General features: G+C 39.1%; 3 protein-coding genes across 3 annotated transcripts in view; all 3 read right to left on the bottom strand.

Annotated features, from left to right (window-relative positions):
* Positions 1–87: 87 nt before the first annotated feature.
* On the bottom strand, positions 88–3,102 carry LOC148106136 (uncharacterized). Its single transcript, XM_087853074.1, has 5 exons — positions 2,740–3,102; positions 1,940–2,059; positions 1,603–1,770; positions 248–398; positions 88–164 (listed from the first exon to the last, which is right to left on the bottom strand). Exons 1-5 carry the CDS (start codon positions 3,100–3,102, stop codon positions 88–90), a joined length of 879 nt encoding a protein of 292 aa, XP_087709200.1.
* Positions 3,103–11,309: 8,207 nt separating this feature from the next.
* cd74a (CD74 molecule, major histocompatibility complex, class II invariant chain a) lies at positions 11,310–16,147 on the bottom strand. Its single transcript, XM_006781464.2, has 9 exons — positions 15,945–16,147; positions 14,087–14,256; positions 13,533–13,627; positions 13,339–13,395; positions 13,167–13,250; positions 12,982–13,060; positions 12,432–12,632; positions 12,272–12,334; positions 11,310–12,157 (listed from the first exon to the last, which is right to left on the bottom strand). The coding sequence occupies exons 1-9, from the start codon at positions 16,031–16,033 to the stop codon at positions 12,141–12,143; spliced, it is 855 nt and encodes a 284-aa protein (XP_006781527.2). The 5' UTR covers positions 16,034–16,147; the 3' UTR covers positions 11,310–12,140.
* Positions 16,148–18,573: 2,426 nt separating this feature from the next.
* The window catches only part of ndst1b (N-deacetylase/N-sulfotransferase (heparan glucosaminyl) 1b), a 47,773-nt gene continuing 43,594 nt past the window's right edge, over positions 18,574–22,752 (bottom strand). Inside the window, exons 12-15 of the mRNA XM_006781465.3 lie at positions 22,488–22,658; positions 21,198–21,307; positions 20,553–20,655; positions 18,574–20,466 (exon numbers count right to left, since the gene is read on the bottom strand). Of these exons, the coding sequence (XP_006781528.1) occupies positions 20,347–20,466; positions 20,553–20,655; positions 21,198–21,307; positions 22,488–22,658 (504 nt within the window). The 3' untranslated portion in view covers positions 18,574–20,346. The remainder of the gene's footprint in view (positions 20,467–20,552; positions 20,656–21,197; positions 21,308–22,487; positions 22,659–22,752) is intronic.

Raw genomic sequence — 22,752 nt, 5'->3', positions numbered from 1 at the left:
CAATAAACTGTTAAAAAATATTTTTTTTATTTGACATTTATTTCTCATGATTTACAGTCCACACACTGCTGCGTAAAGACATTCAAGTCACACATTTAGTGTTGACGGGGGATCAGCCACGGGATCACCTTGTGCAGCTAGCATATCCTTCAGTTCTCCTGCTGCTGTTTAAATAAAAAAAACATTTTTTTAAGCATTTAGTTATACAACCACACATCTAGTAAAGGTTACATAATTTCAAACTGACATTTACGGAGTTGCTTATTCTCTGCCTGCAGCTGCTGGTTCTGTGCAGACAAGTAGATGGCATCCTGCACCGCTTCCAGCAGCACACTTCTGTATCTGCCCTCTGAAATCTTTCTCTGCTCTTCGCCTACCTGACGAAACACTCTGAACACCTAGGGAGATAACAGCAGGGGGGCAATGTAGAAAGGATATCATTTAGTAAAGCTTTATACAAGTATTTTTATGAAGCAGCTAACAAGGTCATTTTATATAGAGCGTAGTCTTCTCTTTAAAGTCAAAACTGGCATTTGCTTACTATGATCAATATCAAACTGTGGTCTTGTAAGCTGCCTTACAAGCTGTTAACTTCAAAAGCTCATCTTCTGAGTATGTGTGGCTTTCTTTGCGATTTCTCTGTAGGAATAACCTACTCTTTTAAATGTCACGATGGTCTGTCTCTCTTGCATTCTTTTATAGCAACACACCGCTTTCTGCAGTACAACACGATTCAAATAATGCTCACAAAGATGTGAGCACAGTGTGTTCATCCTTTGAGATAGACCTAGGCGAAATGCTTAATATTTTTAATGTAAGTGAAGTACTAAGAGCAGGAAAAGATGCAAAATATGAACTTTATATACGTGACTCCTCCCTCATACAGCTGATTCAGCAAATATCATCACTCGGGGGGGATGTGTCAGCGCTGCATTATCCATCATCAGAGCATTACGGTCTATGGCAGTGCTTCCAAATATAAATATGTGATGTTTACTGTACATAAATCCTAACGGATTCAGGAATATAGTAATCAACCATACAAGGATACAGATTTTTAATAAAGTTATACAGTAAATTTAATTGCTGTTAATTTGATTAACCATCCATAAAACATTTACAGGCAAGTTCATACGCATGTTTACAATAACTTGTCATCACTATGTGTTGTCATGCCCTGTGATGACCTGGCTGCCTGTCCTGAGTGTATCCCCCACCTTTCATCAAAGGTTAGCTGTAGCAGGCGCTAGGATATAGATACTGTCTTTTGAGCTCAAGGGAAATCTTGTATTTGACAGTTCAGCTACTTGAGTTAAATGTCAGCTTGTGATTTACGCAATTGTAGTTATTGAGAAGAACAATATTCCGTGGATAGCTACAACCTCTCTTAAATAATCTGGAAATCCAGACAGCTAAAAATTTACACATGGTATTGATTTCCAAGACTGAGTCACAAATTATGATCGTCCTTATGAAGATAGAAATGTAACTTTGGTGTTTTTAATTTCAGAGGCAGTTCAGGCAGACATGAGTTTGCTGAAAGTAACAAACTAATAAAATGTGAATAAGTCCTGTTATTTGAATCATGGTTATTTCTCCCACCTGCAGGCTCTCCTCCCTGAGACAGTGCAGCTCTGCTCGGTGTCTGTCATATTGATCCTGTAGGTCTTTTTCAGCTTGCTGGGCCTCGGCACGCAGGGCCTCTATCTGCAGTACTAGGACCTGTCTCTCTCTGGTCAGTACCAGCAAGTCCCTCTGAGGACCTTCTTTCTAACACAGGAATGCACAAACCATAAAATTATGCAAGAAAATAACGTAATTATACAGTGAATTCCACTGCCTGCCATAAATCCAGCCTTGCATTAATTCAAACTGACTCAGCAACCTCAGCTAAGATGGATCACAAACAGAATAGTGTTAGTGTATCTCATTATCTCACCGGTAGGTTTTCCTGTGCCAAGTCTCTCTCCATCTTCTCCACCTCCTGCTGAATTAATCTCCCATGATCCTCCTTAAGTTGCCTCCTCCGTTCCTCTGCTTTGTTGTATTCCAACTGAGACTTATCATTAAATTGGCAAAACAAATGCCGTTGTGTGGGCTGCCCACTCTTGTGCACATAAATAATTTTTAAATGTTGAAAAGATTATTGATTCAGCCTTGTTACTGCATTATCCAACCACATGCATGGTTTTGGAAAATGCCCAAACCCCTTTTGTTCTTGCACATTTTAACGTGTTGTCGGAAAACCGAATCTCGACATCAGGTTAAAACCTAGAAGTCCAAGAAATTCACCGTAGACTTGCAGCAATTAGGGCAGAAGTGTTGAACATCTTCCAACATTTCAACTGTTACCAGGAGCCAAATTGAAGTGGAAGCTTAAAACGTCGATGAGTTGGTGTTTCAACCGAAGTGAGCGGAAGGTCAGCATTACTCCAACATCAGGCCTATAGAGAGGCTAGATGGAAGCTGGTCGTGCATAAAAGACAAACACCTACTTGCTTGGAGCTGACTGAAAGGACTAAGTTCAGATGTTTCAAAAAAAGAGTAACACTGCTCATCTCATCCCCAAGGAAAAGCATTTCAGTGTCAGAATCGTGCTATGCATATGCTTCACTGCAGCATATGTGGGACTATATTCCCCATCTACATCATAGGGTATTCAAGTAGTGAAGGGGTCTGAGTATTTTCTAAATAATCTGTAATAAATTAGAGTTTGTAATGCCAGATGATGTGCTTTACTTGTTGACAGGCAGGGGAATTCCCAGTAGCAGCTGCACTCTTGAGTGTCTCCTCCATGAGAGCCTCCTTCAGCTGCTGGATTCTCGCTACTCTCTCCTGGACCTTTTCTGCATTCTCTTTACCTTCTGGGAATATGAGAAACAAACAGAATACGCCGGCTGTGGTTAGCCATATGGAACCGTGACTTTTGAATCTGAGTACTTTACCTGTAATATGTTCTTCCATTTCCTGCCTCAGCTGGTCCTGTAGACATTTCATTGTATCTGTACCCTGCCTGCTGTTGGGGTGATGATCTCCAGAAAACAGCAGATTGCTATTTGAGGTCTTGCAAGTCTGCCAAGTAATATAAAACATGGAGCTCATTTTATTGTGTTGAAGACACTTTGTGTTCTAGTTTTTGCTACACTTGTTAATAAATGTAATAATTTGTATATAAACCTTTATTTTGACTTTTATCTTTTCTGATTCTTCCCGTCTCTTCTCCCATGATTGATTTTTCACCATCTGTTGTGGTGATCACAGCACAGACTCAAACTTATTATTTGGGCAGCATTATTTTCCATGAGGCTGATTTTATGAATTACCTGCAGGTTTCGCGTGAGCTCGGCCAGCTCGTAGATGCTGTGAACTTCACTGTCCCCCTGTGACATTATCACGCTTCTTAGATCAGTGATGCTGTCACGAATCTTTTGCTCAGTTGCCCTTGGACTCCAGCAACCAGTGGTGGGCTTAGTTGCAAAACCTCTCACTTTCTGGGCCAGATTTAAAGCAGAAGGTGTCTCGTTATCTAGAAGACCTGAAAGGAGAAGGGTTATTTTTGTTTTGTAAATCACACATGCATATTTATTTCTTTGTATGTTGATGTGGTGTAGCTCAGTACCTTGAGGGTTAATGCAGTAAATGAGGACAGTCCTGCTATTTCCTTTTAAGGCATCATTAAGCAAATGAGGCAGGAGGCTCACACTGATATTAGCAGCAGGATTTGGGATTTGGTCCAGGACCTTCAGCAGTGGGTTCACTCTGAAAATATATATCAAATATCACAAAGTGGATATGCTATCCAACCATCCAGTTATTTATTTTTATTTTTATTTTTGCCATTAATCTGAGTTCAGGTCCCAAAGATGCCCAGACCTCCCTCTCCCCATCCACTTCCTTCAGGGGAACACCAAGACATTCCCAAGCCAGCTGAGACACATAATGGGCCTGGATCTGGGTCTTCTCCTGGTAGGACATGCCTGAAACACCTCATTCAGAAGGGATCCTAGTCAGAAACCTAAACAACGTCAGCTGGCTCTTTTTGATATGAAGGATTAGCAGCTCTACTCGGAGCTCTTCACCCTGTCTCTAAGATATCAGGACATAATATAATATAGTAATAGCATATAATATCATATCAGAAATTAATGTGGGTATAAAATCAATACATAAAGATATCTAGGCCTTTACAGGTCTTTTAAAATGAGGTAAAAACAACTTGAGCTGAATTACAACACATGACAAATTACATCTTATTATTATTATTATTTTATCAAAAAAACTAAGGCAAAATGCAAAGTACACCATCCACCCATCTTCATGTTGCAGGGGGAGAAGACTTAGCAGAGAAGCCCACACCTCCCTCTCCCCAGCTTATCTGAAAGAACACTCAGCCAACAGAGAGACATCATCTCTCTGGCATGTCCTGGATCTGCCTCAGGGCCTTCTCCTGGTAGGACATGCCTGAAACATCTCACCTGGGAGGCATCCAGGAGGCCTCTTAGTCAGATACCTGACTAACCTCAGCCAGCTCTCTTTGATGCGGAGGAGTAGCGGCTCTACTCTGAGCCCCTCCCAAATGACTGAACTCTGCACCTTACCTCTAAGGGAGAGAGCAGCCATGCTAAAAGCCAATTCCAAATGACCTGCTGAGATTGAAAAGGCGGTTTGTGTTGTGTTTATGCTCTAGCACACCGACATAAGAAACCATGCTGTAAAATGTAGAATTAATCATTTTTAGCTTGAATAAAGCTTCTACTCATAAAGAGAACTGATATCAAAAAATTACATTTCTGAGGCAAATGCTGTCCTCCCTGTTGATCTGGCCTAATTAACAGGACCATATACCTGCAGACATTTTGACTCATCGCAGCCAGAAAAGTACAGGTTTTACTAATGAGGTGAAGGCTGCAAGATACTTCAGGCAATCACTCTAGTGTACTGCGGCACTCGCATTGGCATACTCCCCTCACATACCCAACACCCTTTTAATCATGCTGGTATAAGCTGTCAGTTCCCTCCTCATTCTTTCACTGCCTGCCTGTGAACACTGCTTTCCCCAAAAGCTATGCCGCTACTTCCTTCCATTGTTACTGAACATATTTCAAAAGGCCATCCCCCACCCGAGCATCTAACTGTAGGCTCTGAGTCAAATTCACTCCCTGTTGAGTTGGATATGTTTTCTTGTAGAGATGAAGATCTGAAGCTGGTTTGCTGAGTGAAATAACATTAGTGTCATATAGATTTTTGTTTGCAATGATGATGGACAGGCTGACAGATGAGGTCAGGCAGGAGTGTCCTTGGACTATGGTGTTTGTAGGCAACATTGTGGTCTTTAGTGAGAGTAGAGAGCAGTGTTGGTCAAGTTACTTGAAAAAAGTAATCAGTAACTAATTACTGATTACTTCCCCAAAAAAGTAATCCAGTTACTTTACTGATTACTTATTTTCAAAAGTAATTAATTACTTAGTTACTTAGTTACTTTTTAAAAACACGATTTACAACCTGAATAGGTGATAAAGCGATAGATCTTTCAGCCCAATTCTACTTTTTCTACATAATCCATCATACAAAATGTAATCAAATGGAAAAAGTCCCTTTTTAAAACTTGTTTTATTAGTTTTAATCTTTTAACTTTATGCATCAAGAAAAAATGTAATTATATGCACTATTCTCTAACTGGAAGAAATTTGTTTAATATTTAAACCTATTTTCTGCACATAAAATATATATTTTTTGTGTGTTTACACTCACTCTTTCAAATAAATGCAAGTAAAACACAGCAGAAAATAAATAAAATCAAAGACTAGCGGTCCTTTTGCTCTATTTTCACCTGTAAAGCAGGAGTTGGGTAGGCGGAGGTTTACCCTGGTGCAGGTGTGCCGCAGCGGTCAGTGGAAGAATCCGCGAGTTTCTCTGTGAGTTTCCATTACGTCATAGCGCACTCGGTGCTTCCTTGGAAGTTTAGGGGGTTTTTTTTCTGTAAAAAGAAGTTTTCTTCCCACGCACAACTGACACTAATGTTTTTGTCACTTTTTATGGAATCAAACTCAAAGTAAGGTCAGTACTTCCGCGCTTTAAACGCTGCACGCTCATACTCTCTCCCGCACTCGATATATTGTCCGTTGTTGATCTGCACACAGCTGTTGCCACAAACGTAGCACTTGCTTATGTCACTGTCATTCTAGCAAAAAAATCGCGGTTTTAGTAACGCAGTAACGCAGCGTTCCTACGGGAAAGTAACGGTAATCTAATTACCGTTTTTGCAATAGTAATCCCTTACTTTACTCGTTACTTGAAAAAAGTAATCGGATTACAGTTACTGTAATTGGTAATCAGATTACTGTTACTGCCCATCTCTGGTAGAGAGCATGCTGGAAGAGGTAGGGGTAGAAGCAAGACAGAATACATGTGTGTGAATAAGAGGGACACCGGTGGAAAGGTGAAGCTGTAAGGAGCAGAGGTGGTGAAAGCGGATGAGTCAAAAAAAAAAAAACAACTTGGTTTCAACCATCCAAAGAGGTGAAGAAGAGGCAAGTGGAGTGAGCGGACACAAGGTTCAGGGGTGGTAAAGAAGTGAAAGGGAAGGTTTACAAGATGGTAATGAGACCTGCTGTGATGTATGGTTTGGAGGTGCTGGCACTGACATAAAAAAGACAGGAAGCAGAGGTGGAGAGTCTCAGATTTTCAATAGAAGTGACCAGAACGGACAGGATTAGAAATGAGAACATCAGAGGGACAGCTCAGGCTGAGTGGTTTGGAGACAGAGTTAATGAGGCAAGGCTGAGAGGGTTTCAATGTGTGCAGAGGAGGGATTCTGCATAAATTGGACAAAGGTTGTTGAACATTGAGCTCCCAGATGGGAGGAAAAGAGGAAGACCTTAGATAAGATTACAGTCCAAGGGATAGTGTGAGACGGGGGGCAGATGATACACTTTGGCTACCTTAAAGTTGTTTATAGGACAGATATAGAATCACTTTTGACTGGTGTAGATTTGGCCCCAACATCACTCTATTACAAAAACACCTACTGAGAAAGTCACAACAGGTACATTCCTCAACTACAAGAATCCATCAAGAAAAGCAGTTGTTCCTAGAAGAGGATTTTGTTCAGGAATAGCAATATATACTACTTATCTCCTATAATCTATGCCTACAGCCCAGAGGTAAAAAATAAATAAATAAATAAATATAGCACATCTCCCTCCAGATGAGATAATGTAACTCCTGGATGACCACAATCAGAATAATGCTTTATCAGTTTGTGGTAGATCATTTCAAGTTCCACTTGCCCATGTAACAGAGATCTCACTGGCTATGTCACTGACCCTCTGAGGTCAGTCCTACTGGCTCCTCCTGCCAGGCTGAACAGCTGAAATCTGCTGCGGCAGACATCTGACTCCACCTCCTCTGGATGGAGTTTCCACTCAACAGTCACCATGAACAGGGAGCTACATCTGAGAGAAACACAGCATAAACATTTGACAAGTTCATATGGAAATTTATGAAAAAAAAAAGGGCAAGCTGACTGACACCGTGCAGAACAACTCAATCATAAAAGCCAGAAGTAAATTTTTTATCGCTCAGGCACTTGGATTTATTGCAATTAACCAATTTAATGAATGGATCCAAATTGATTTTGTAAATGGATTAGAGTTCATAAAAGCTGTGCTTTGTATGACCTACCGGCTGGAAATGGAGCCTGTGTTCGCCTTCAGTGTTTCCCTGCATGTTTCGTACAGATTATAAGCTTCTTCAGCTGAACGCACACACACCTCACATAATCCTCCTATGAGACTGAGAGAGAAAAGAGGGCATGAGCATATATAATACAGCTTCAGTGTGTATATGTTTTATTTGAGGTCTTTGTTTATCATTAAAATGCAAAATTGTGACACACCTTCCAAGCGCTGGATGTGTTACAGGTTGTAGAGTCTGTCTGTTGAGGCTCAAGAGATCCACTGCACTGCCGTCTGGATAAAACTGACATTGAAAAACATTAGCTGTCATCATGTGTTTTATTGCATCTATTATCCTTTGGGGCTCTGCTACTGAATACAAGGACAAACCTGAAGGGATGACACAGAGATGAATAACTCGCCTTTCACTCTTGACTCCATACAGCTGAACAGGTTAGCCACGACCTACAAGCGAATCAAGGGTACGATTGAAAATATAAACACATAAAAATCTGCAAGTATTAAATGCAGTTTTGTTTAGAGCTCCACCTGTCTGATGACACTGCTGTCAATAAGAGCTCTCGTCGTCTCTGTGGAGGCTCCACATATCAGCAGTGCTGCGTTACACCCACTGGACATGCACTCGGTGAGAGGCTGCAGGAGCTCAGCGTGAAAACTCTGCAGATTTACACTCAAGTCTTTCAGTTTTCAGCCATCAAAATAGTAGTGAAAATATGTGCAGTGGAGCAGAAAAAGGTTAAAATAAGAGGTCAGGAGCTGTTTTGTACCTTTATGCTGTCAACAGTCACGACTTGGTCGAAAGAGAAGGCCTTGGCTGCCTGTTTGAAAGAATGTAAGCAATCTTCTTGAAAGCAAATTAACAAATACTTTCTGAAGCATGTGTGTGAAGTCAAATGACTTACCTCATTATTTGATGATTTGTAGTAAACACTATGTCCTTCTTCATCAATAACAACAGATTCTTTACTCTCTGTGCATTCAAAACCGAGTTACAGTCATTCTCCAGTGACAGTATAGCAAATATTCAGGTATACTGTCACTGTCCCAGCCTTACCTGGTTTTGTTGCAAGTACAACTCCCACTCTCACTGCGTCAGCTCCCTAAAACATTAAAGATCAATGACAGAGACTCCAACAAGAGTGCCTTTAAATTCTGCATTATTCTGATGTGACTATACCCCTGCTTTAAAAAGATGCTATTTATATACTGTGTAGAATATGAATACTCACAGGTGCATCCATGTTAACAGTGGCCATCCTGCGTCTGACAGCCACTGGCGCACCTGGATTCCATTTCAGATGGATGAATTATTAATGATCCAGAGGCTACTTCCACTGGTGAAAGTGAGCAGGGTTCTGTTACCAAGACGGACAGAGCGGTCAGAAATGGGGTCACTGATCAGCAGTACTATTTTTTTAAGCAGGGAAAAATAAAATAGGATTTATGAAGACTCGTTCCACGGTTGCATATACAGTTTGTACACACTAGAGAAATACAACAGTAGTGACAGTGTAATTAAAAACTCATTTTTCTTCTATTGCCCTTTTTATGAGAAGGCACACTTTATACAAGGGTTGTAAGTTAAATAATGGTTATACAATGGTTAATTATTAATTGCAAGAATATGCTGCTTGTGTTTTACTGCCTTAACCTTGTAAGAAACATAAGGGTGATAGCCATTATTTATTTGAAAAATTGGCCATATATATATATATATACATACATATATATTATGTTAACTTATATTTCTCTGTATGTGTTCCAGGAGGACAACTTCACCATTGGTGGTTTCTCTTATATAATACAAAAGACAAGACACTGAGCACACTGGGTGGAACACTGGTATTGTGGTTAGCACTGTTGCCTCATAGCAAGAAGGCTCCTGGTCTGGACTCCATCTGGGGCCTTACTGTGGAGTTTCCCCGTGCCTGTGAGGGTTTCTTCCAGGTATTCTGGCTTCCTCCCAAAGACATTCACTTAATAATTTAAGAATCAATTGGGAGAGCAAAAATGATCCACAAACTCTTTTAATAAATAGTTAATAAGTTGTCAATAGACTTCTCCTCTACTCTGGATGGATTCAAAAGACTTCCTCACAGCCCTGAAACTTTTTGTTATAGATTATTATTATTATGAAACCTCTGATTAGACCCTTTATAAAAGTTGAAAGTAGAACCCAACAAAGATGGATGCTGTAAATAGTGTCAAAAATCAAGTGTGATGTTGCATCCCGCTGCTCAGCTTCACATGCTTCAAGACACAAATTCATTATCAGAGTCTCCCGCTGGGCTGCTGGTGTGTCGCATACAAGTTCTCAGGCAAGTCCTCCACTACACACTTGTCTGTGTTATCCAGGAAGATGATGGCATCCCACTAATGGGGCTACTGCTGGCATAAAGAATATCATTCTGCTCCAGTTTGCGCAAAGCGGAAAAGCCTGGTAATAAATACACTTTTTGGGTTTCACGACTTAACTTAAAGCAAATTTTATCCTTGCTTAAAAAGCAAACTGAAGTGGCTGCTCTTAAAGTGGTAATGAGCCTCAAATGAAACGGATGACTCAGTGAGTCAGCAGAAGATAAAAAATATCAGATCTAGAGAAGATAATATGTCATGGTTTCAGTGTTTAAATTTACGGCTTCAAATACAACAAAAAATGTTTTAATAAAGGAAAAGAATTCCTGTTAATATTAAAAAAGAACTGGAACTAGGAGAAACTTTAATCTCAGAGAATCCTCACATAAAATTTCATTATAATACGTGTTTGCTTTATTTGACAGTTTGAAATGGTTGTTTAAAGTACACATTTTTGTTTTTTATTCATATTTTTTAAGGCTTTCCTTGTTGTACAGTGAAGCCAAGCAGAGTTATAAACTCTTAACATCCACTTTTTACAGCTTGAGACCTTTTGGTTGCCAGAAGAATATCCCTGTAATAGACTGGCGCTGTGTCCGGGTATATCCTGCGTCTCACTGCATGCCAGCTGGGACAGACTCCAGCCAGTGGTTAAGATAGTGGATGGATGGATATGGGAGAACAAATCTGTAGCTAAACGTGGATCTTATGTGTTTTCATGTCCAGCCAGTTTAGACATGGATGAGTATTTTTTGTGTGAGCTGTTCACCAAGTTGGAGCAGGTATGTGAAACTGGCTTAATCCATCAGTAATTTTCCTTTTCTTCACATCTTTTTTTTTTTTTTTTAAAGATGACTCACTGAGAAAAAAAACTAATGTTTTGTACATCTTCACCACTAATGGCGAAGAAAATAAATTCACACTTTTGCACCAGTCGTCCCAGATGTGTGAGCCTCAAGTGGGCAAATTTGCACTCCTAACATGATCTTGGGTAACTGTCAAAACAGAAGGGACAGAAGCGAGCACCGTGGTTTTCACCTTTGCCTGTTAGATCGTGTTAATTTGATGACTGATAGCGAGAGTGGTGCTTAAAAAAAGATGGGGGCACTCTTTTTTGTAGAAAATGTGAGAGAACTCGATTTCTAAAAGAACTAAAAGGATGAGTCGGTGCACTCATGCACATTTCAGGTTCTTTAACGGCGAATGTATTGAGTGTCAAAGTGTCTAATTTTTAAAAAATGCCACAAAATCCAGGACTGAGTGAGCAGCGTCACTGCATCTAATCAGGTTAAAGTTTATTCAGACCTTATTTTGATTACAGCTCAAGCAATGATTTCTCTTAACTGTAGATAATGTGAAAGATGTAATGCAAGCGGTGTTAATAGGAAAACTTTATTCATCAACCTTATTAAAACAAACATGCCATAAAAGAGTAACATATTCACATCATGTGAAGGATAGGTTCACCCACAGTGTATGGTATGTATTTATGGTATGTAGATTTATACTAGCTAGATTTCTAGTTGGAAATGCAAATTATTCATTTATTTATATGTAAAATAGCAACATCTCTTTCCAGATTGTTCCTAGTTGCTTTGTTTTTTTCCCTGACACTACTTTCTAGCAAAATATTAGAACCTATTTAAACTGCCAGCACGGGAAGAAATTAGGCTGGTTTACATTAATAAATGCAATTTTTCAATGTTCAGAGCATCACAACCAAGCTTCCATTTTCCTGCATTGATTTTAAGAGAAGGAGATGCGGTAAACCGACCCTTTAAGCATTCATCAGAACCAAACATATTAAACACTCACATAGTTTAATGTACTTATTGTAGATTATACAAATAGACCCCAGAACAAATCTGACGTAAAGGCAATTTTTTTTTCAAAATTAAATGCACTAAATGCACTAAGGTGTAACAGGCCTCTATTGATCCGATTTCAAGCAGCCACAAAAAATGGTTAAAATCACGAGATTCCACGCAAAACGAGCTCATCAGGGATAGAAGCGTTAATAATTGAAGTGCGGCATGACGTCTGTCATTTGCAGAGACTGCTGGATGAAATCTTTCTTCAAGATTTGCTTCACTTTTGTTTTTCATCTGGAAAAAGAGATGAAAACAGCAAACAACAAAGTGATCATGATGATGATGCCAGTGAAAAATCTCACAAATGAAAAATCATCAAAAACAAAGAAACTAATCTGAAGCGCTCACCATCCATGTCGAATGTCTTCTGCATCAGCCTGGGTGCAACCATCATGCGACGAGGAATTGCAGCTAAAGTTAACAGGAAAAAAAAACATCTGGTGTCATTCACAACAGCCTCACCAAAACTACACATGTAAGAAAAGATCCGTTAATCCGTGTCCTCTACCTCTCTGGCAGTCGGGACGGCCACGCATGCTGGTTCCCTCGATGGGATGGCCCTCGCTATCCACGCACCAGCAGTAGCCGGTGGCGTGCCAGCACTGCATTGGCTTGTAGCGGCCCTGCTCGTCACACTGGGGCTTGTATGAACCAATCTTGCTGGGTCCGGGTGCTGCCTCCACCTGGCATTTGGTCTTGATGGTAGTGGCTGAGCGGAGAATATTCAGACATTCATTTTGGTTTTATTTACCAGTTAAAAATTACAAAGTCGTTAATAAAGATTGTAAAAAAAAGACATTTTGTTGAGAGGTTAATGGGAATACAGATCTCAGATAGCTTAGCACAGCACACAAACATGAAACACGCATGAACAACATCCAATAATTTTTCAACATTTTGTATTTCTTTTTTTTTTTAAATATAAATCTCTAAAAAAAAAATGACTTAAATGCCAAACTAGTGCATACTCGTAAAACAGGAAAATCTGTATTTGCTGTTATAGCAACTATTTGGGTAATAAAACACTTAAAAGTGAAGGAAAGAAAAGTTGAGCTAACCTGACTGAGGTGTGGGGGTTGCAGGCTGCTGCTGGGCCATCTTGAAGATAAGCCAGTAGCGCATCCAGGTCTCAAAGCTCTACAATACAGAAAGTGTTAGATAAGCATGGCTAAAAGGGCAGTCGGCATTTTTCATTTCTATTTTAGGTACGTTAGCAATGTGATCACTGCGTGTGACGCTTCACCTTCCACTCGCTATCGTTCATCTGCTGCTTCAGGGTTTGCAGGTTGGCCAGGAAGGTCTCGTTGAACTGAGGCAGCTCGGAGTCCTGTTCAGAGCGCGTTCGAGAGCTTACCGTCAGCAACACATCAACACGCTGGTAAGGAATGTGAGGCTAGACAGTGTTTGCAACCTACCTGCATGAGATCCATCAGCTGTTTCTCCACACTGACAATGGCAGTGTCCTGCAGTTTCTGGAGGAAGGGAGCATTCAAGTTGAAATTAATTATTCAACTTTTAAATCCAAGCCTTAGCAATTAATTTGAAGCCTTAAATGAATCCCAGCTGCACGCAAATATGAACTTTTTCCCAGAAGATGGTGTGCACTTACAGTCAAGGGGGTCTTGGGTGCTGTGGAGTCCTCGGTGAAGTCCATGAGGAGGGGCAGGCTGTTCATGGGCATGGCCATCCTCACTGGAGCCACAGCTAAAAAAAAAAAAATCAAAAGAAGAAAAAAAAAATCAGCGACAACAACAAAAAACTTAAATAAATGCAAGTACAAGAAAAAGTAGCTCTTTTTATGTCTATTATTAATGCTCAGCAGAAACAAATTGAAAAGTTGGACTACATAATAAATAGAGAATTAAAAAAGGAATGTGTTTTGTTTCTTTGTTTAACAGTATCTCTCGAGACGCCTCTGTTTGAAATCTTGTCTTAATGCTATAAACATAAAGATATCACACAGTTAACCTTTTTCTCCCCATGAGTCACCATAAACTTTTCATTTCTCCGGCCACCTTCAAACTCAGCTTCTGTAAAGTAAACTCTCACTTCCCTCCTCAGCGCTCCAGCCCGCGTACGCCTGTCTAATTAAAACTATCACTCAAAATGACACATCCCCTTAGGGCTCTGTGTGGCCATTAAGGTTTTAGCGCTCGACTTTACCGTGAGATGAGCGGGTCAGCTGTTTGTTAATTCTGTCCGAGTTCTTCTGCAGAGTGTGGATCTGCTGCTTTTGGCTAAACACCGTGTAGGCAGTGAAGACCTGGCTGGCCACCAGCAGGCAAGCCAAGGTTGTCAGACCCGCAATTTTCAAGGCACGACTGTTGGAGCCTCTGTGAGAAATAGAAAAGTATGTGTTACTAAAAGGTTGGAGGTAAATCAGGAGGTTGGGGGGAAGAAATGAAGGACATAAAAAACAGTAAAACAAAACGTGGGATTCTAATAAAGAATTTCTTGGTATGAAAGTGACGCGAGGGGATTTCCATAAGTGTGTGACATTTTTAAGGCCCGGGTGAGTCATTTGGATTTTGGACAGTCCACTGCGCACACACAAAAATACAATAACAAAAAAAAGGAAAGCCACAGTTTCCTTTAGTCAAACCTGTAGATGATGAAAAATGATCATGATTAGTGTGTAAAATGTTAATTTACTGCACATTACGTGATGTAAAGGAAGTGACAAATCTGTGAAGAAAACAAGGAGGGGGAGGGGGGATTGGCCTTTGTCTCTCCTTTGTTTGCCTTTGAATTTCCTTCAAGATTTATTTTCTTTTGTTCCTTTTTTTCATTTGAATCTTTAAAGATATTTGTTTGGTTTTTCAGTGTGGGGGGGCAGGAGTTGAAAATGGGTAGGATATGTTGGGGAGGAGAGATATAACACACAGCTGTGATCCAGCTGTCTGGGAATCAAATCAGTAAACCATAAACAAACAATTATTTTCCATCATGTAAAGAGCAGCAAATCTGGAAAATATATAATTAAAAAAAAAAAAAAGTTAGTTTAGATAAAAAAAAAAGAGTTAGAGAGACTCAGATCTAATTACTGCTCCTTCTTTTATTTCAGCCAATAGAATGTGAGTATCACTAGTTACTAGGCAGATACATTCTTCTGGCTTTAGCAGGAAGTCATATTCAACTATGATTCAAGTTAATCTTGCAAATTAAACAAAGGCAGATAGGTGTAAAATGATTTTTCTCAAATACAAACGTATAAGGACAATTTTACTTTTTCCATTATTGCTGGAAAACATTAAAAGTGAAAGTCAGAAAGTCAGATGTTTACATATCCGCTTTTTAAATTGCGACATTAGTCTGTTCGATGCAATTTATTTATTTATTTTTATCATAAATTCATGTATACCGCCAATATAATCTGTATCGTAAAGGAAAATATAAAGTTTGTTTATCTATTATTTCCAATCTACAGTCCACACAAAACGTTAATTCATAAATCAGATTCTAATCGATGATTAAGTTGTAATTCTTGTAGACTGTGTTTATTTCTAACTTGAATTGTTCCCAAAAAAGGCATTTTCTTTTCTCTATTAGCCAATAACAACTGCTGCGTCACCAGTTACTAGGCAGACGCCTTGTCCTGGCTGAAAGGGGAAGTGCGGTTCAGTGAAATTAAGAAGTAAAACGAAATGTTTTAAATGCATTATATGTTGTAAACATGAATACATACATAAATAATATTATGATATATAATTATAAAAGATAAAAACGAAATAATTTTACTGCTCTTTTAACTAAAAAGGAATATGTGCAAATCTGAAACAGATGGGCCTACCCTCAAAGTTAAATGTCATAAAATGTATCTTTGCTATTGCTAAATGAAATTAAAGGAAATGTGATACTGCTGCATGTAAGCAACTAACCTTTGGTGAAAAACTTCAGTTTTTTTAAAAATGTATTTTGCTCTATCTGTGTGAGCCAATTTAAAAAGGTGCACTTTATTGGAATTTTTTTTTTTTAAGATACAGCACAAACAGCTGCTATGGATAAAATACACTCTTCTTACCCTCTTGGTGCTGCAGGGGGAAGAAGCATATCCTCACTGTCTGCCAGGCTTCCCCTGGCCAGGGGTGCATCGTCTGCAGAGTGGGCCATCTGTGTTAGGAGTTCTTTCCGTTCCTTCAAGCAACAAACTGGACAATGAACAACACGTCTAGAGCATAAATTGCCTACAAAATGAGGAAAAGAAAACCAGACGGGTTCCACAGAAAGCCTCTCTATTTAAAAAAAAAAGAACAAGAAGTTGTGGGACGGATCACTAGCGCCAGCTCTGATTGGCTGATTTAATAGCATCACCTGTTGACAGAGGCAGACAACAGCGACATAAGCGACGGTTTAAGATCTAGAATTTACCATTATTGTTTCATAGTATAGTATTTTCAATTGCCTCTGCTAATTCTAGCAAGTAAACATTAATTATTTGTAAATATAGATAATGCTGCTAGTAATAATACTACCGTAGTTTATTAGATGACTGAATTACTACATCAGTGAAAATACATACTTTAGGTTTCATTACTAAATACTGCACATTATGACATTTAGGTAGTTGTATTAGTAAATAAAATACATGTTATATAATTGAAAATAATATAATAATATTGCCATAATTAAAAATAAAGGCTAATATTACTATTATAGCTTGAAGAATAAAGAAACAATGAATCAAATCGTAATATTATGCAGTGTTCTTTTAAAACAAAGTTTTAGATGTTACAATTATAACAATGTTAAGGGAAATGTGGTGAGTACATTTGTCCATTTTTTACATTGGCCTCTTTTAGGAATAAGATGAGACTTCTTTGCACACTTTAAGGTGTTTTCCCCAATGAGGAAACGAAAAGAAGAAATATGAATTACTTGTAAATCTGGTGGACTTTAGAGTAAAAGACTTGTGTAAGTAAGTAAAAGTTTTTACTTATTAAAAGTTTGTGCTGAATGTGCTATCAAGGGATTTGGTTTGTCTGCTTCACGTCTCCATAAAGTGAAACAAAAAGAAAAACAGTTTGTTTTTCAATCCAAACCAGGAGACTGGGAAGCTTCTAGAAATCTCTGCATAATAGTCATCATCACGTTGAATGCTTTTAATTTACAGCTACCCCTAAAATAATAGTTCATACAAACTCCCACCTTCCAAAACTTTTTAAAAGTACATTTTGGTTAAGAAAGAGTTAGTGGAATGGAAGTAGAGTGGAAGTGAGTGGCTAGTTAAAACAAGCCAGCATCTGAAAGGTGTCCTTTTATAGTAATGCAAAAAAGAAAGTACAGAGTACAGGCCGTATTCGCTAACATGTTGAGCCACCTTTGGCAGCACTAACCGTCCGTTGATGTTTGCTGGTGTTAGTTTATGCACAGCTCTCTTGAGATCCCACCCCAGCAATTCAATCAGATTGAGATTTGAACTTTGATTAGGACATTTCTTTTTTGCCATTCTGTTGTAGATTTGCTGCTGTGCTTGGGATCACTGCGATGTTGCATGACCTAGTTTTGTCCGAGCTTTAGCTGCCGGACAGATGGCCTCTCATTTGACTAGAATACTTCAGTATACAGAGGAGTTTATGGTTGACTCAGTAACTGTAGGTGACCAGGTATTGTGGCTCCAAACCAAGCCCAAATCCTCTTCCCAACTGTGCTTGACAGCTGCTATGAGGTGTTTGTGCTAATATGCTGCGTTTGCTTTTCGCCAAATGTGCATTGTGGTGAAACAGCTCTACTTTGTCCTTTAGACAGACAAGACTGTTCAAAAAAAATTTGTGGTTTGTTCAACTTTCCAAACTTAAGCTGTGGTGACATGTTCATTTTAGAGAGAAGAGGCTTTTGGCTGGCAAAACCTTAAACAAGCCATACTTGTTCAGTCTTTTTCTAATTATACCGTCATGAACATTTAACATGCTAACAGCTGTTGGCCTTTTGTTGTGTGCAATTTCTGAACATTGTACAGACTGACCTTCAGTGTGTCTTTGACGGAACTTTCACACCTGGGAAATTTGTAGTATTGTGTTACAACACACAAATGAATGCTATAAAACCATCAAACCACCAAAACTGCTGTTCTAGAGGTGATCAGACTTTTTTCAAGCAATTAGCTTTTAGCTAGCAGCAACACAAAGCTACTTACACTCCTTAATTCCTATGGACGGACTTCACAGGACTGCATCCAACCCTGGAAGAAACTTCCCTTTTCACAAGACTCTGAGTATTTTGACACTAGGCTCATCTTCTAATCTCAGGGGTGGATCAAAGGGGGGCAACTGACACTGCTGTAGATCCATGCTTCCCCCACCCCAATTTTCTGTCCCCAACTAATTTTCTCAACCTAATTGTCTTTGTTTTCTTAGAAGAGATCATGCAATTAATAATTTAAAGTGTTTTGTGGATATTTTGTTGACATATTCATATAAGGGATTTTCACAACCTTCACTGAAGAGGTATGTGCCACCCTGCCCCCACCCAAATGTAGAGTTTTCTAGATCCGCCACTGTCTAATCTTGTTTCCATATTCTTATATAATCATAGCATGAGGTAGGCTTTTGCATGACTTTATTAAATAAAAGAGCTGTTTATGTAAAACAAACAAACAAACAAAAACAGCTGGAAGCCAAACAGCAGAGAAAGGAGAGGAAAAAAGATCCAACTACTGAAAAATACAGTGGTGTTTTATTTGCAAATTAAAAAGCACCGACAATATTAGTTACACTGTAAAAATTATTGACAACAATTACAAATCTTTATCATACAGTCCAGGAGATTAGTACCATCGTTGCTGTTATGTGTTATCATTTAATACTTTATATGGAGAGACTCAGTACCTTTGTACAACAGTTGGCAGTGAGAGGACATGAGAGGAAAGAATCTCAGCGACACACCTCTGCACAGTGAGGAGAAAAATAAAATAAAATAAAAATTTCCACACTCCCCCTCAGTAGAGCACTGACATTTCACACAATGGGCTGATGGAGAGTGTAAACCCAAACACATTCAATAATTTAGGTCTACAGAGGGTTTTCGCATTATTTACATTATAAAGTCACCGTCATGTGCATTGTTATAACATCAGAACATCGTACAAAACTATTGCAAGAAGAGCAGCTTTTTGTTACCTACGTTTGACATCTAGTTGCAGTGGTAACACCTTGACCGACAACCAAAATGTCTGAGCGGTCTCTCTGGGCGAACTGTTGGTTTGCCGGGTGACTTTACGTGTTTGTTCTGTTTTTAAATAAGCAGAGTCAGCTTTTAATCTCCCAAACGAAACCTCTTCTATTGAGTGACATGAAACAGAACATAAGAAAACATAAACAGCTGTGATTAAAAAAAACCAAAACAAAACAAACAAACAAAAAAAACAACAACAATGCTGACACCAGATTTTGAGATGCACGATCTTCTGAATCTTGTGGGACCAGAGTGTGGCGTTAACATACAGTAGCTAGCTTATGATCTTCTTCACAGATTGTAGTAGGAACAATTTCGTGAGTGTGCTTTCCAGTAACCTTTTATTTTCAAACAATGTGCTTTCATCACCCGTCCAATGTTCCTGCTGTAGCCAATCAAATGGTTGTAAAACTGGCTACAGAGCATGCTAAGCTGAAAACAGTGTACGCAACTGTACTGTACATCCGGCCTATATGAAACCAATGGCGCTAAAGTGTTTAATTTTGGTACATTCTACAGCAATGCATTGCCATCCGCATTACAGAAACGTTAAAATCAAAGTAAAGAAAAAAAACACTTAAAAAAAAAAAAAGAGCCATGAAAAGTCCATGTGGTAATAGTTTAAGGAAGATTCTTGTCCTGGCACTTGTAACATGATAACTAGATTCTACCAAGGCCTATCAAATAAGGCTACAACATGCAGCCTAAGTCAAGACTTCAGACGTCCCATTCTCCCTTCATACAAACACGTGCATCAAAGGCATTTGGAACCAATGTCTCTCAGGCGATCGGGATATCATCCATAAAGCCTGCTTTAATGTGCTCCTTACATGAAAATTCATTGGCGGGGACACAGGTGATGCTCTCCATCGCCTGTGTCCCACAACTGAAATTTCAGACTTTATTCCCTTCCTCTGATTTCCAGGAAGAAGTTCATGTGATGATAAGTTTGATTGAGGAGAACGGCCATGTGATTATCAAACACCGACAATTCCTCGTGTGCGTCCTCTTGAGTCTTCCCCGGTCTCTTCTTCAGTGCACACCGTTAAGGCTTCCATGTTCCTGGTTTGCCCACTGTTGCCCTATTTGGGAAGATCACAGTTGAGTCTTGAGTTGTATGCGGATGTCTCATCCTCAAATCTCAGTCGAAACAAATTGGGATCTTCAACATTTCAGGCCATGAGGCCAGTGAGCCCCAGCGGGGAATATTAGTGGTTCAGTATGAGGAGGTGTGGTTTTCCCCTGTGGTGCTGCTACCTGGTGTGGACCAGCTCTTCTCGGAGCCAGCTTGGTAGAGGCTGTCCCATCCTGTAGAGCAGCTTAGACAGCTCAATGTTATGATCCCTATAGTACTCCCTGAGGAACGCCTGGGACTGAAGAACGCAAAAATAGAGCAAATATTAAACTAAAATATAGCACTTAAAAAAACATCATACTATAATGTGATAATTCTTCCTACCTCAGGGTCCATATCAGGGTACCTGCGTCCTTTACTCTTTCCTAAACACTTTGTCTTCCCCCCCTCCAGCAGCTGACACCAAAAACCTTTTTTAGGGTCGAACCTGGATGTAAAAAACACAAGAATACACTGAGAAATAAGAAACGACTATTTAGAATTTCAATTCTAATATTGAAAATCTAAAATTTCCCCCCAGTTACTGTGTTTCCGTCATATTTTCTTTGCTCATATGGCCACGTGCTGTTTTCTAGCGCGTGGACACATGAGCATGTTCGACGGCTCCACAAATAATCCCATTCCAATAAGCAACTTAAAGAAGTGTGATGTTCACACTTAGAACTTCCAGCATGTATTTTAGGAGGGTGGGAGAAATCTTTTTTTGAGCTGACAAACCTTCAAATTAACCATGAGACAAACACATTTTTAAAAGCCAAGTGATTTCGATTTTTTTTTAATGTAATGATTTTTTAAATGTCTTTATTCTTTACCAGCGGGAGCTGTCGATGGCTAAGGTTTTTTAATAAGCTAATGACTCAAATCACATCTTTGTATTTACATTTGAAGGCAGGAAAGCTATAAATGCAGCTGCAAGTTCATTTGTAAACTTAGCAGCTGAAAGCAACATACTGGGATGAAGATACTTACGCTAAGATCTTGTGGTAGTTGATAATGTTAGTGAGGCCAAGAAACTTCTGGATTTTGTCCATGACTGAAGCAGGCTCGGTTTTCAGCATCTGTCCATCCAAAACTAACACCTGGGAAACAGTATGTGAACAGGAAGAGGATAGTTGGGTATGCAGAAAGCTATAAGACACTCTCAAATTAATAATGAGCAGAGCTGATAAAGGAGTTTTTAAGACTGATACCAGTTTATTTAGTCATTTAAGAATCAGATTTATTGGCCGATATTTCCTTTCATATGACACATAAACAGATTTCCATAAAGTTTGATATGCGTAGTTAATTATGAGTCTTTACTAGGATAATATGGCAATGTAATAAAAAACATATCTTATTTAAACATCACATGAAATTGTTTTTTACGCTCTGCCTGACTCTGCTTGGACCAGCTGGTTGTTTGGCGTGTGGAAACATGTTACGGACAGGGAAGTTGTGGAGTTCCCTCTAGTGAGCAAACTATGAACACGAACACTATAAACATGGTTGAAGAGAGATCCTCCAGCCACTTCTTTATTTTTTAAATTCTAATTTCTCAATAGGACTAACATATTGGCCAATATATTAGTCAAGCTTTAAAAGTATTATTTATTATAAATGATCATATTTCAGATCTCCACGTCTGAATACAATGATTTGTTAGCCAGAATCCACCAGAGCTGACTCTTATGGACGTTCTTGTTCAGTAATGACGCTCACACGTAATCCTGACTCATTGTGCAGCTTAGAGATTTTGAGCAACAAGTGTTCACTTTGCTGTTGAGTGTCCCCAAAGAGCAGCTCTCTTTCTTCAAGGTCACCCGCATTTGAAACACTGACTATGAGGAACACCAAAGAGAGAACAAGCCACCCTTACCATAAGTGATTTACCATACCTACATTTATACAACCTGAGTGTTAAATTCATTTAAATTCAACTATTAAATTAGTTGTATACTCTGTAATTAGTTTAGCATTTTTATTCTTTGATTTTATTTCAGTTTAGTTTAAGTGTGTTTGCTTGTTTTAGTTTAAATTTTTGCCAAATTAATAAATAATAGAAGGACAGAAATATTCAATTCTTCTGTATTCTTATTTTATTTTTGTTAGTGTTCAAAGTCCACAAAACCTTTTCAGGTAGTTTTCTTTATTTTTTCATAGTAGTGGTAAAGTTTTTTTTTTCCACATCTAGTATTGTTTTAGTTTGTTATAATGACTTTGGGTGCATCTGCACATTTCCCCCCCACTTAAAAAAGCATGAACCCCTCCCCTCGGTACCTGGCTGGAGTGGTAGAAATTAAGCCAGCGCTCCAGATGGATGGCATACCAGCCTGGCACCAGACAGCGATTCTGGAGGACCCGTAGTTTGACAGGAGCATCACGCCCTGCAGTGATGACGTCGTGGAAGGAATATTTCAATGCCACTGGGTCATCGTGGGCTCTTTGGTGCTGCATACAGACACAAAAGGTGAAGAGAGTCTTTTAATTGGGATGAAATAATTCTCTAACTATAATACAACAGTGTTTATTCAAAAGTTTGGAG

This window comes from Neolamprologus brichardi, chromosome 2 (assembly GCF_056152115.1).
Source record: "Neolamprologus brichardi isolate AB-2024 chromosome 2, ASM5615211v1, whole genome shotgun sequence".
NCBI classification, from domain to species: Eukaryota; Metazoa; Chordata; class Actinopteri; order Cichliformes; family Cichlidae; genus Neolamprologus; species Neolamprologus brichardi.
Note: the sequence above shows the minus strand (reverse complement) of the source record. Positions and strands in the feature narration are given on the sequence as shown.